A 14,370-nucleotide genomic window follows, 5' to 3' on the forward strand; every position below is an offset into this window, starting at 1 on the left:
GTGTAAAAACAAGCTCAAATAGGATCAAGTTTAGAACTTGTAAAGTGATAGTTGTGTATCATTCTCTGTAAACACATGGAAAAAAATTCTGCATTTCATACTCAAGTTTGAGAATGTGTTTGAAAGATTTGTTATTTGTTGCTGAGAAACCTTGGGTCCTGCCATCCATGTGGATGTTCCTTTGACATGTAGCGCCTACCTAAACATTGTTGCACACCATATACACCTTTTCATGGAAACGGTTTCCCCTGATTTTCTTTCAGCAGGATAATGCGCCGTGGCACAAAGCAAAAATGCTTCAGGAATGGTTTGAGGAGCTCAACAACGAGTTTGACGTGTTGACTTGGCCTCCAAATTCCCCAGATCCCAGTCCAATGGAGCATCTGTGGGATGTGCTGGACAAACAAGTCTGATCCATGGAGGACCCACAGGACTTAAAGGATCTTGGTGCCAGATACTACAGCACATCTTCAGGGGTCTTGTGGAGTCCATGCCTCGACAGGTCAGAGCTGTTGTGGCAGCATAAGGGGGACCAACCCAGTATTAGGCAGGTGGTTATAATGTTATGACTGATCAGTGTATATAGACATACACTTACAAGAACCTTTTGCACTTTTTTCATTTTCAAAGGCCAATAACTATCGATTTGGTCTCTACTGGAGCCATTCAAATATTTCAATCTACTGGAAATTATTTTGTCTGTCTTCACTAAGTTTCATGGGTGTGGGACATATGTTTCTGAATATATTGAACCCTTGAAATGCCTTCCCACATTATTTTTTTGTTGTTTTTTTTTTTTTGGACAGTGAAACTACTAAAAAAATGTATGAAAACATAGGAAATTGTCAAAAAAAAAATGTACCAAAATATTTTGCAAAACTTAGTGTGGGGTCCCAAATAACAAAAAATGAGTAAACTCTCAACAAAATCTGACACATTGCAGCAAACTGCCATCTGAAATCGCATGGTGTTTTCACAGTAATCAGTCTCTATTGCAAAACAGTCAGCTCAGCTACACAGATGAGGGACACACACACAAAGGTGAAGTGGGGAAGAAGAATTGGATGACATGCAATGAGGGACAGAGGGAGGGATTGGATTACCATAGAAACTGCTCTGACTGTTCAGAGAAGCAGCAGAAAAAGGAGAACGTCGAAGTGGTTGAACTGTCAAACTGTCTGATAGCCTAAACTGCTACACTGATTACAGCTGCTGTTTGCTGAATGCTTAAATAACCAGGGGAAAGTGTCTTTTGAAGCTGTTCACATTTGCTATAGCTGCACTGAGAAGGCTTTTGGATGTTTTTGTATTTTCTTGTGTGTTCTGATGGGAGACTGGACCAATATGGAGTAAAAGTCATCGCTGGCAGGTAAGCTTTTTGTCCAGCAGCACATTGCAGTGATGTAGGTATTTATTAGTTTGATGCAGTTCTCTTGGCTCAAACACTAAACCACTAATGCATCTCTGGAGAGTTCACTGTGGTTGTTTTTGGTCCAAACCTTTACCAAAGCAGTAAAATGGGTAATTTTTTAAACCACAAATTGTAAAGGTTATTTTTTTATACGAAGTAAAAGTGCATTATAAATTTGCTGTGGAACATTTGTTAATGAGACAGAGTATAAATTCAAAGGCAGAATACACACCAGGCTGCAGTTTGTATATCCTGTGGTGTCTCAGAAGGTATTATCTGCTCCAGGAGAACAGTCTCTTGATTTTGCATTTATTTAGACAAGAGAAGAAAAAAAAATATTCATAGTATTACAATCTTTAACAACACAGTGAACATGAAATTAATTTTGTAAAACATCTGTATGCTTGTCCTTAGAAAAGTCAGTAATTAAGTTGTACAAATATTAAGGCCTGAAAGCGTCATTTGTTTATTAAACTTTCTCCTAAAGGGCCAACATGTATTTAATTATTATTTATTTACTGCTAATAAATTAGCTCTCTGATGTAACTATGATTGAGCTAAATGGCTAAAAACAAATGTATATGATGTCTGCAAGCATTAAGTCTAAGATATACTTGTACACACCAGTGATTCAAAAATGTTTTTAGAAATTTAAGCTAGAAATTGTGTATAATATACATGATGGCCATTCTGGAATTCTGTACATTTCTATATGTTTTTTGCCTTCCTTTTCAAATATCCACTGGTTTCCAATAATACATATGTTGTGTGAAAATGTATAAGTAAACTTCTATCATATTACAATATAAATTCAGCCTGAACATTGAGACTAACAAGTCTGCAAATACTTTTTTCTTATTTTATAAAAATGAATGGAAGCTAATAGATAGACAAACTACAGAGAATACATTTAGAAAAATTAATTAATGCTGAAATACCAACATCTTCTAAATCACTGCCGCATGTTTTACAAAATGAATAGCTCTGAATGAAAGGTTATGTGATTTGGAGCAAATGTTTTCTTTTGGGTGCCATTGGTTTCTATATATTCATACGAATGTGGAAATCTATTCACAGATTCTTGGAACAACTTGTATAATCCATCACAGTAAATACTGAGTCATTCATTTTTCCCAGTTCCCACAGTTACATGCACTGAAGTGTCTTTGTCAAAGTGAACTTCGTACATTGCATTTTCTTTAAATGATTTGAAACCTGTGAACAATTTCTCTGTCAGTTTTTGAAATATATTATTACAGAACCCCACCACTACAATGATCGTCATCTCCTCAATCATATCAAAACAAGACATCTGCACACAGTAATGCAAGTTTGGATTTAAATTCATTAATTCCCAGCTAAAGCTTTTTGTAGTCTCTGTAAATCTAAAGCTCGTGTAAAATATATGACTGTTCACTTGAAATTCAGACACACTGACCTTGTAAGACACAACTGTGCTCTCACTATAGAACCTGTCTTCCTGTTTTGCTGTCCTATAGGATAACCTAAAACACAACATGGTTAGTAAGGTCAAAGGTATTCATAATTAGTAGTAAATTAACTGAAACACTCAAAAGGCCTTTGGTTGTCTGGTTTTTCGAAATATGGATCAATCTGTGGAAGTGGCTTCACACTAATTTTGTCAAAGTAATGTTAGTTACATCATGTTAACTATGGTAGCATATGATAATAGTACCCTGACAGAAATGAATGCAGACTTAATGATTGATGTCATGGATTACACAAGTCAAATAATTGTCATATTGACTTTCATACTGGATGCCTGAAGAGTTGCAAAATGTCCTCCAATTAGCATGTGTAGCTTCCATTCACAGGTTGTCAGCATTTGTACTTAAGGAAGTAAGTAATATTTTCAATGTCAGTGGCTGTGCTATTACACAGCCTGATGCAACTGAATAGTTTACTACAGTAATAGGAGGTTATTTCGTGAAACCATTAGCCACTGAATTAGTTGCAAAGCAGAAAGCAGGACCGGAGACAGAATTGGTAAACCTTAGCACAACAATGAGACTGTCACATGCTGTAAGGTCCTGTGTAGGTTATAGGTGGTACCCTTTAACATATTATTTGTGTTGTTTTACTGTTAATATGTCATGTTACTGGTTGACACATTACCCTTATTTACTTGAACTCTGTTAGAGGTGGTATAACCTGTGGATGACTTGCTTACAAGTATGCATTTGTACTGTTGTGAGTCTTTCAGCTGAGAGCTGTAGTATCACCTGAGTTATTTATTTGAAATATGTTGACTGTGCCGATGTTACCCATTATGTGACAAAAAATAAGACTTTACCTTGCGATTGTGAGGACAGCAGTTCATTTTAGTATATTGTCAGTAGAGTAACAGAAAGACCATTTGATGCATGGAGAGACTTACGGGAAGTGTGGTTACTTATTGCTGAGTTAATGGGGTGAGAAGGGACTGAATCAGCAGCATACCCTTGTACACAGGAAGGCAAACACACACTACGAATCAGCAACATGCAACGGGAGGTAAAACAGACTGTGCAAAGACCCCTGTAAACGGTCAAAGGAGAATGAGGAGGGAGGGTGTTGGAAAGCACAAGTCCTTTTTATTCCCTGCCCCCTAATATGATAGAAGGAAACAAATGTAGGCTATATTTTCTTCCACAAAAGAGAAGGTCCAGGCACTCATCGTTTGCAAATATGAGGATTTTTAATGGAGGGCCAGGAACATTAAAAAGCACACCAACGCGTGTCGGCTTACGCCTTCATCAGGATGTGAATACTCACAGACAAAGAGAGCACCTAATTATAGTCAATGTCTCCAGGTGTGCAGTCACATGACTGACAGGTCTGATGTAATACCTTTGTCAAGCTCTAGATGTAGACAATGGGCACAGAGAGCAGGAGTTTACAAGAGAATACAAATTTAACAGAAAAACTCAAGGTTTTACAAAAAACAAGAAAGGTCAAAATCTTCATTGAGGCCAGGGTACACTGTGGCACTGAGTTCATGTATCCAGTAAGCTTCCCTCTGCCTAAGGCGGAGGACTTTGTCACCGCCCCTTGCATCCATAGTGATAACTTCAAGTGCCAACACTTTTAGAGTAGAGTCATTACAGTCATGTATATCCATATAGTGTCTTGCCATGGGGTAGTTTTGGTTTTTTGAGCGAATGGCATAGCAATGTTCAGCCACCCTATCCCTCAACCTTCTTTTAGTAAGCCCCACATAAAAACATCCACATGGGCATTGGAGGCGGTACACTACATGGGTTGTTTGACAGTTGACAAAAGAGTTAATGAAATAAGTTCTGCTCTTACCAATATCTATAAAAGTATTAGTTTTTATCAAGTTATCACAATACCTACAATGGCCACAAGGAAAGTTCCCTTTTGGACGGGAAAGCCATGTGGTGGGTTTAGATGAAGGAAGATAGCTCCTAACTAATCTGTCCTTGATTGTAGGAGCTCTTCGGAAACTTACTCCTGGGGGCTCAGGGAACACCTGTCTTAAAAGAGGATCACTCACAATAATATCCCAATTTTTTTGTATAACCTTTTTGACCAAGATAGCCTCCTTACTGTAACGTGTAACAAAAAACGGCTTTTGTGCTTGGACATTTTTAGGTTTGGGAGTGAGCAGTTCAGTCCTCTTCAAAGACAACGCTCTAGTGTGAGCTTGAGACAGCAGCTTCTGTGGATACCTTCTCTGAACAAAGCGTGCCTGCATGTCCCTTGATTGCTTGATAAAATCCTGGTCAGAGTCACATATACGTCTGAGTCGTTGTATTTGTCCTTTAGGAATATTGTCAATTAACCAAGGAGGATGGAAACTCTCCGCATGTAGCACTGTATTGCGATCTGTTGGTTTCCGGAAAATAGACGTATGAATGCTGCCTTGGTCATCTTTTGTAATATTCAAATCAAGAAAATGTATACAGTTCAGATCATACTTGAGATCTAGTTTCAGGTTAACATTGAGACCATTCACATAGAGGTGGAAGTCCTTCAGTTCTTTTTCTGAACCTGAAAAGAAAAGGATGACATCATCAATATATCTGCCCCAGAAAATAATATTATCCTTAAATGGATTGTGATCAGAGAAGATATACATTTCTTCCCAAAGGCCTAAAAATAGATTTGCATAGTTCGGCGCAAAACAAGCACCCATGGCCGTACCTTTTTCTTGTTTGTATAGTTTATCTTCAAAAAGAAATATATTGTTCCTTAGAGTCCACTCCGTTAGTTGTATTAGGAAGTCTGTGGGGGGCATTTGGTCAGATACTTTTATAGATATTGGTAAGAGCAGAACTTTTTTCATTAACTCTTTTGTCAACTGTCAAACAACCCATGTAGTGTACCGCCTCCAATGCCCATGTGGATGTTTTTATGTGGGGCTTACTAAAAGAAGGTTGAGGGATAGGGTGGCTGAACATTGCTATGCCATTCGCTCAAAAAACCAAAACTACCCCATGGCAAGACACTATATGGATATACATGACTGTAATGACTCTACTCTAAAAGTGTTGGCACTTGAAGTTATCACTATGGATGCAAGGGGCGGTGACAAAGTCCTCCGCCTTAGGCAGAGGGAAGCTTACTGGATACATGAACTCAGTGCCACAGTGTACCCTGGCCTCAATGAAGATTTTGACCTTTCTTGTTTTTTGTAAAACCTTGAGTTTTTCTGTTAAATTTGTATTCTCTTGTAAACTCCTGCTCTCTGTGCCCATTGTCTACATCTAGAGCTTGACAAAGGTATTACATCAGACCTGTCAGTCATGTGACTGCACACCTGGAGACATTGACTATAATTAGGTGCTCTCTTTGTCTGTGAGTATTCACATCCTGATGAAGGCGTAAGCCGACACGCGTTGGTGTGCTTTTTAATGTTCCTGGCCCTCCATTAAAAATCCTCATATTTGCAAACGATGAGTGCCTGGACCTTCTCTTTTGTGGACTATTACTATTGCCGTTTCCCATGAGCACCTTCGTATTGCAGGATACCAGAAGCTCCCTGTTATTTCTTTTCAGTTTATATTTTCTTCCTTTTACCTAATTGCTATCATTTGAATACCAGTCGTTCAGTGTGCTAGATTTTTAGCCTTAGCTACTAAAAACATAAAGTATGGCCAAGGCTGACAGTCATGAAATATTTTATTATTTAGAAATGATGATGCTAGTGTGTAACAGGTAGATCATCACACCTTTTAGATGAAGTAGCAGTCATTCAGGTAACTGAAAACTATCTGACATTAATCCACCAGTACTTACAGATGTCCAGTTAGAAAGTTAGGCTTCATTTAATCAGTCTTACTAAGATCAAAATGTGTTTTTCAAAACAATAAATTACAGCATATCATCAAATATGCAGTAATGCAGTTTGCAACATTACAGTTCTTGTAAGGCTAATAGGTGGTTGTTTCTATTAGGTCTATATCCTAACTTGAAAACAAACATCTATGTAGATGTAAAAATATATGCAAAAGGATAAATAGCATGAATACATTTGAAGTTGAGTTTTTTGTGTTCAGACTCAGATCAGAATAAAAAAAAAAGTTTGCACTAATCTGCAAATGTAGTAACATCAAAGACTGTAGTTTCCAAAAGTGAGTGTTCATGGCAATCAGTGTTGGACCTGTAATACCCTGAGATTTGTGCCAATTCCGAATTTTATCAGTCAGAGCAGATTTGGCTGTTCAGTGCAATGACTTGACTATTACATTAGTCATGAGAATGTATTTTTAGTTGGTAAAAATGAATAAAAGACAGCTGTATATCATACATTATTTGAATTGCTTCCATCCCCACTTCTTCTCCTTACTATGTAAAGTGCTGTGAGGCGGTATATGTCGTGAATTGGAGAACATATGGATTTGTTGAAATAATTTGATCGGTAGCATACACTTCAACCTAAAATCAAGCTTTTAGCCCATGGCCTATTTTCATTCCACTTTAAACATTAAAAACAATGTGTAAATAAAAAGCAAAAAAGAGACAGTTCACGGCATTGCTCACTATAAAATAACTGACATGAACTTAACTGTTTAAAAGGGTTTGTCACGCTCAGTGTTATTGAATGATGAGTGAATTGTTTCATAGAGATAATCCAGTGTAGCATAACTGACTATATAATGTTTTTTTCTGTTTTGAAGAGAGAAATAAGTTGTGTTCCTATAGGGAATTACAATGTGAAATTGTTTTTCACAATGTAATTTTAGTCTTTAAATGAATCTTTAAATGAGTGTCAGTTTAAAATTTGTGCCATCAGACCAAATTCTCAAGTATACATATATAATAAGTATACTTTATACTTCAATTTTGGCTTGTAACTGATACAGCAGTAACAATCAAGTTTCCACTGAAGGCTGAAATGGAGCCTCAAAGTTCCATGCTCCTGTAAAATCTATTTTTTTGTTTACAATAAGCTTTAATAGAGGAGATCTAGAGGCCAAAAGTAGACTGTAACCTGGATGATGCCTGATTGGTTTGTGGTAGAGCTCATGGTGTACTAGATGGTGTCAGCAGCACCAAAATTGACACTAGAGTTCTCAATCAGAAAATAAATGTTTAGCATGTATGGAGGACATAGCAAGAGAGATGTTGCTGATCTTTGAGAGACACCTTCTACAATCATATCTAAAGTTGATTTTAAAAGATAACTGGCAACAAGTAAACTCTACCAAAAATACTTGATCTGAAGCAACTGTTAACCGAATCAGTAAAAACAATGGAAAGCAGTCATTGGTATTCGTAGGAGCTTCAGTAGAAATCAACTGGACTTGTCTAGTAGGTTAATGAAGATGTTTCACCAGCAGTAAAGAGTGCACAGACTTGTACATAAGAGAGACTAAACAACAGATTCACAAGCACATTTTATTTATTTATTTATTTATTTATTTAATTTAACCTTTATTTTACCAGGTAAGTTAGTTGAGAATTAGTTGTCATTTTCGATAAATGACTCAACATAGGAGTACAGCTCTTCAGGACAAGACCCAGCAGTCCACCTGCATCTAAAGAATAAAGGACATTCCTTTGAGGACAGCATTGTACGCATTTTGGACAGACAGGACAGATGGTTTGAGAGAGGAGTGATGGAAGCCATCTATGTCAAATTGGAACAGCCATCTCTGAACAGAGGAGGGGGTTTGCAACACCATTTATCAAACACCTATAATGCAATGATAAGGTCTCTCCCCAGAGAGTTTTACCAGTGTTAGCATCTTGACTCACTCCTGACATGGCAAATTCGCTTCCTTTGTTTTGTAAACTGACATACCCCATCACCATGATTACTGTGGTTGTTGTTGGACTACCTGATTTCACAACAATTCACACCTGGAAGCATGTGAGTCCGGGTCATTAATGGGCCATTAGCCATGTGAGCTAGAATAACTATACACTTTGTAACTCCCCATTAGTTAGTTAAAACTGTAGAAGTGTCATGGATAAGAGGTGAAACATCTTTAAGAACCTACAAGAGAAGTCCATTTGATTTATACTGAAGCTCTTACGATTACCTGGATGACTGAGCATGACACACACACACATACAGCTTTTGGTCTGAATATTTTGCACAAGGAGCAAGTATTGTGTGACACTAATGTGATTCTTTATTTCTAGGTTAAAATCCATTCATGGATTAGACCATCTAAAGTCAAGATCCCACAAAGATACAAGGATGACAGAGAAGAAAGCCTCTACTAAAGCCATAAAAACTACGGCATCCTTGAGCTTCTCTCTCACATGAAATTCACTTAACCATCACAATGTCATCCAGAGGCGGAGTTCCTACAAACGTCACTGTGGAAACACTCAGTGTCATCCCCAGCTCCTTCTCACCTACTTCCTCTCCTTCCTACCCTACTCCAACTCCACCTTGCAGCATAGATGAGTCCTACAAGTACATTTTCCTCCCCATTTGTTACTCTTTCACATTTATTTTTAGCATTTCCCTCAACTCTGTGGTCCTCTACCGTTCCTTCCGCTGGACCAAGCGCTGGAATGCTTCTTTGATATATATGGTGAACTTGGCTTCTACTGACTTTATGTACGGCCTGTCTCTGCCATTTCTTGTGGCTAGTTACATTATGCAGGACCGCTGGGTGTTTGGGGACTTTATGTGCCGCCTTGTCCGCTTCCTTTTTTACTTTAATCTCTACTGCTCGATCTTCTTCCTCACTTGCATCTCTGTCCACAGATACCTTGGCATCTGCCACCCTATGAAAGTGATCACACTGGAGACGAAGAAGGCTGTCAAATGCACTTGTGTGCTGGTTTGGATTGTAGTATTTGCTTTGACCTGCCCTATCTTCCGATTTGCTCAGACTGGTCATGTTACGAGACTGGCAAGGGTTGGGAGCAATGCAAGTGCAAATATGACCAACCCAAGCTATGACATATCATCAGTAAATAATAATGCCAGTTATGTTAACTTGGAAGAAGTCGCTGAGAAGTACCAGAACTGCTGGGATGATGCCATAGACAAGGAGTTTCCTGATTATGTACCATATGGCATCACGCTCCATTTGCTGGGCTTTTTTGTGCCATTTTCCATAATTGCTTGGTGTTACTCACGCGTAGTTCTAACCATATTTAGGACTCTGCATTCCCACCCCTCACCTGGCAGAGGGCTAAGAATGGGACATGAAGTAGAGGGAAGAGACAGTAGCAGTTCTGCAGCAGATAAAAGAGGAAGAAGAGGAAGCAATGGACTGTTGAGGGCAGTGAGAAGAGATGAAGGGATTTCCATTTTTCTTGGTGCTCACTCCCCATATGCCAGTCGCAGGCGTAAATCTATCAAGACCATCATCACTATCACTCTGCTCTTTGCTCTGTGTTTCTTTCCCTTCCATGTTACCAGAACCATCTTTCTCCTACTGAAAGTGACCAAGAGAGTCCCCTGTCACACCATGACCACAGTCTCTATGTGTTATAAGATCACCCGACCTTTAGCGTCATTTAATGCATGGCTCAACGCCCTCCTTTACTTCCTCACTAAGGACAAAGGGGGTGGTCACTGCTGCCAAACAGCGAACACCACTGTCCAACAACATGATGGGCCTCTATTACCACTGAGAATGATGGGAAAAGGGGAGGGTACAGGGGAGGGAGTGATGCAAGATGGGATTGACAAAACAGAGATTAAACCATTCCACAGTCCGTCATACATGAACAGAGTAACAGTTAGATGTATAGATGAATGAAACATCACAGGAGAAAGCTTGGTCTTGCATGTTTTTTTCAACATAGGTCACATCCTTAATCCTCCAGATATTCTTCAAGCAGCATGGATGACTTCACCATCACTCTGAAAATTGTCCTCAAGCAACAGCACACTGGCTCAACTCTTCAATATGAATGCAGTGTTGCAATCTGACATGTCATTGTTTTAAATCTATTCATAGGGTGTATTTAAAATGTTTTACAGATTTGAAGTACTTTGCTGTATTCTCAGATTTCCCTTTAAATCTGGGGTCTACTTGAAACAAATGAAAGGCCACACTTGGTTCAACTGGCTACACCTAAAATGCCAGTTGTTAAAGAGTGAGGTGACCAATGACCAATGACTAATGACCAATTCGAATTAATATCGCTGCATACTTTGAGTCTCTCAGTGAGAGCATTCATAATGTTGCACTTTCATTGTGCACAAAATAAGTAACTGAACTAGTTGTGCGAAGGATTCAAAAATGGAGAAATTTAAACCCTGCATACTTCCACACTTTGTCAAATACTGTTTTGTTTTTTATAAAGTGCGTGTATATGTCATCTTGTCATTAAAAAGGAATCAGAAAGGTGTTCAGGGTATTGGACAAATCATTTGAACACTGTAATCACCTACTAATTGAACATTTTACTCAACAACTATTTTAAACACATCCATCTTCAATATGTAGAAATAGAGAATTAGACATTTGGGTTGAACAAGCCTCCAAACTGTTGGGATTTACTGACCACTCAGCTGAAGGTCATGCCTTTCTAGAGGCCCTGAACTGAAAAGTGTCATTCAACAGTGCTCCAACACTAAACAACATTGTTTTCATTATTATACTGTGTATTGATTTTTGTTGCTACTGCAGTGTCACTTTCTTATTCTGCTCTTATTTTACTGCTTTACACTTCTAAATGTGCCTGTTCTGAAGAGGTTGATTGCTTAGCCTCCAGTATTCCTACATGCAATATAAAGTGCCTATTAAAAGTCTTTAACCCTCTTGGAAGTTTTCCCTTTTTGTTGCTTTGAAAAAAGTGCATAATGGTCAATTTAATTTGTGTGAGTATATCCCATAGATGGAGATAATTTAACTGCACTGAATGTGTTTCAAGTGATTGTAGTATGAAAATACCTGTATCTGGAAGGTCCAGTCACTGGTGAATCAGCACTTCTGACTATACCTACCACATGGTGACAAAAGAACACTTAAAGCAACTCATTGAAAAGGTTACAGAAAAGTATGAGTCTGGAATTAAATCCAAATAATTTCTAAGTCACTGAATACCCCATGGAGTACACTTAAAGCAATCATTAAGAAATTTAAAGAACAGGGCAGATGTGTAAATCTACCAAGAGCAGATGGTCCTCAAAAACTGAGTGGCCATGCAAGAAAGAGAGGGAGGGAGGCCAGTTGCCAGTTCTTTACCAGTCAAGGATTAATGGGAGAGAAAACTACTGATGAAAAAAGCGTATATTAAATCTTGAGTTCATCAGAAGTCATGTGACAGACTCTGTAAGCATCTGGAGGAGGGTTCTTTGGTCTTGACACCAAACACCTCCCAAGGAGGGTGGCCACTCTTTCTAGGCACTGTAAATTACCAACTGCTTGCACAAACTACTCCACATTTGACACTGACTGCATTGAGTTATCAATAACGTTATCAGAAACATTAAAACTCTAATTAATTGGTGCCATGTCAGATATGACACCACTGTTATGAGACAGAATAAACCCTAACCTTCTCTCTTCATGGTATACTGTAGTAGAACTGCAGTATTTTTTCAAAATTTCTTAATTTATCAATCATTTATACGGTATTCTTTTGTTACTTGATTAATATAGCAATTAAGTTGCCCAAATAAATATCAAAAACTTGCCTAATTCAAATATCTGAATTTTATTCTATTGTCAAAACATCATTATTGAACTTCTACAAATCTGTATATGGGTATTTATAAGTAGGATACATGATGCATGCAAATAAATGTTGACTGGACTTAAACCGAATTGCAAGACAAATTAAAAATTTCCTGGAATTATCAGAAGTCACATTTTTCTCATTTTGCTGACACCAAGTATCTAGTCCACTTGAAGCCCCTGACACCGAGAGAGCGCAAACCCTCCTTTAACCTTCTGATCTATTCCGAAAGAATTGAAAAAATAGAATAGAATAGAATAGAATAGAATAGAATAGAATAGAATAGAATAGAATAGAATAGAATAGAATAGAATAGAATAGAATAGAATAGAAAGTACTCTCATTCCAGAACCTTTTCCTTCTGTGGTCTTTAGATTGGAAAAAGTCTTCCCAGTGAGATTTGGAAAGTATCCCAAACCCCAAAAGTTATCTTTAAATAAAATGTATAACCAACTGCAACCTATTCAGCAGGTTTATAACATGTCTTGACTGTGCACTATGATCATTTTTAGTCCTAACTGGTTTCTTTATGTTATTGTTTTAACGTGATCATTTTTGTTGTTATTCCTGTGTCACATTCTACATGTTTTTATTGTAGTTTAATGATCCACTAATGCAGGTAAAATGTTAAATTGCTTCTGCTAATATGGGTTTTTGTACATACAAATGTCAGTGTGGTATGCATTAAAATAAACGTTGGCTGGATTGAAAAAGTCATTATGATTCAATTATTTTAAGTACCATGAAGTGTAGAGACAGAAAGCAAGACTTTGATTTTAGAATCTGCATCTCAAAATCATCCTTCTAAGAGTGACTCTTTGATGTTTTGTTAACTATCTTGCTAATAAACAAGATACCAAGAGTTGCAGAGTTACCTGCAGATAATTTGATAAATCCATATATTTATTGTTTTGGGAGATTTCTTTTTCCCTCAAACGTCTGCTCTTGGGCTGAATTTGCAAGTTCAGACAACATTGGACAAACTGCCTCACATGCAATCTAATCCACTAGTTGAGATATTTTAAATCCCCTGCCAGACTCATTGGCATTGCTTGTCTTTTTGTAGGGTATTTTCATGGAATGTAGATAGATTTCTCATGACTATACATATATTTTCATTGCAGACCACATATCCATTCAAAATGCCGTATAGATGTTCCAACAGCTGCGAAAGTCCATAGCATATGAGTCAGATCATTTTGATACTCATGAAACCAGTCAATGACCCCTGATGTCTTGTAGATTTGGTCTCTGTCTTCCTTAAAGAGACCACTACCATCACGATATGGTAATAGTTGCTGCTTAGACATCAACCATTGCCACTTGTAGGTATATTTTATTACTTATTTTAGTCAGTTGCTGAAAATAGTAAAACAATCATTGTTGTGGGCTGCTTGAATGTACTAACCTGATCATCAGGATTCTATGATAACACATTTATTTCTAAAAAGAAATAAAAATGGGGTTAAAAACTTCCCATTTGCACCCCTATTTGGATAACAGGGATGCCATGGCCCCACTTCCCCCACTGCTTATGGACAACTATGATTGCATATTGTATTGTTGCATATTACCAGGTGGGTCATTCTGCATCAATTCACTGAGTGCCTCATGACTGACCATCTTCCATTTGATTGATTGGAAGTGGTGAATACTGATAGACTTGACTATGTGTAAAAAAAAGCATTAGTTTTTGAGTTATAAATTCTTAAAAATGGATGGGGTCATGTTGATTTTTGCATTTTATCTGTAGCAATGTTTGAAGTGCTTTAACTGAAGAAATTATGTTGCTGAAGACCTGAAATTTTCTAGGCTCATTGATACATACATCTGGT

The 14,370-nt window shown here is 37.7% G+C and overlaps 1 protein-coding gene across 1 annotated transcript; it reads left to right on the forward strand.

Moving 5' to 3' along the window:
• The first annotated feature begins 1,122 nt into the window (after nucleotides 1-1,122).
• Nucleotides 1,123-11,203, forward strand: si:dkey-6n21.13 (P2Y purinoceptor 3). The gene is made up of 2 exons (XM_035945145.2): nucleotides 1,123-1,369; nucleotides 9,026-11,203. The coding sequence occupies exon 2, from the start codon at nucleotides 9,172-9,174 to the stop codon at nucleotides 10,606-10,608; it is 1,437 nt and encodes a 478-aa protein (XP_035801038.1). The 5' UTR covers nucleotides 1,123-1,369; nucleotides 9,026-9,171; the 3' UTR covers nucleotides 10,609-11,203.
• The last annotated feature ends 3,167 nt before the right edge of the window (nucleotides 11,204-14,370 follow it).

The sequence above is a fragment of the Amphiprion ocellaris genome, chromosome 23 (genome assembly GCF_022539595.1).
Source record: "Amphiprion ocellaris isolate individual 3 ecotype Okinawa chromosome 23, ASM2253959v1, whole genome shotgun sequence".
In the NCBI taxonomy this organism is placed as follows: Eukaryota; Metazoa; Chordata; class Actinopteri; family Pomacentridae; genus Amphiprion; species Amphiprion ocellaris.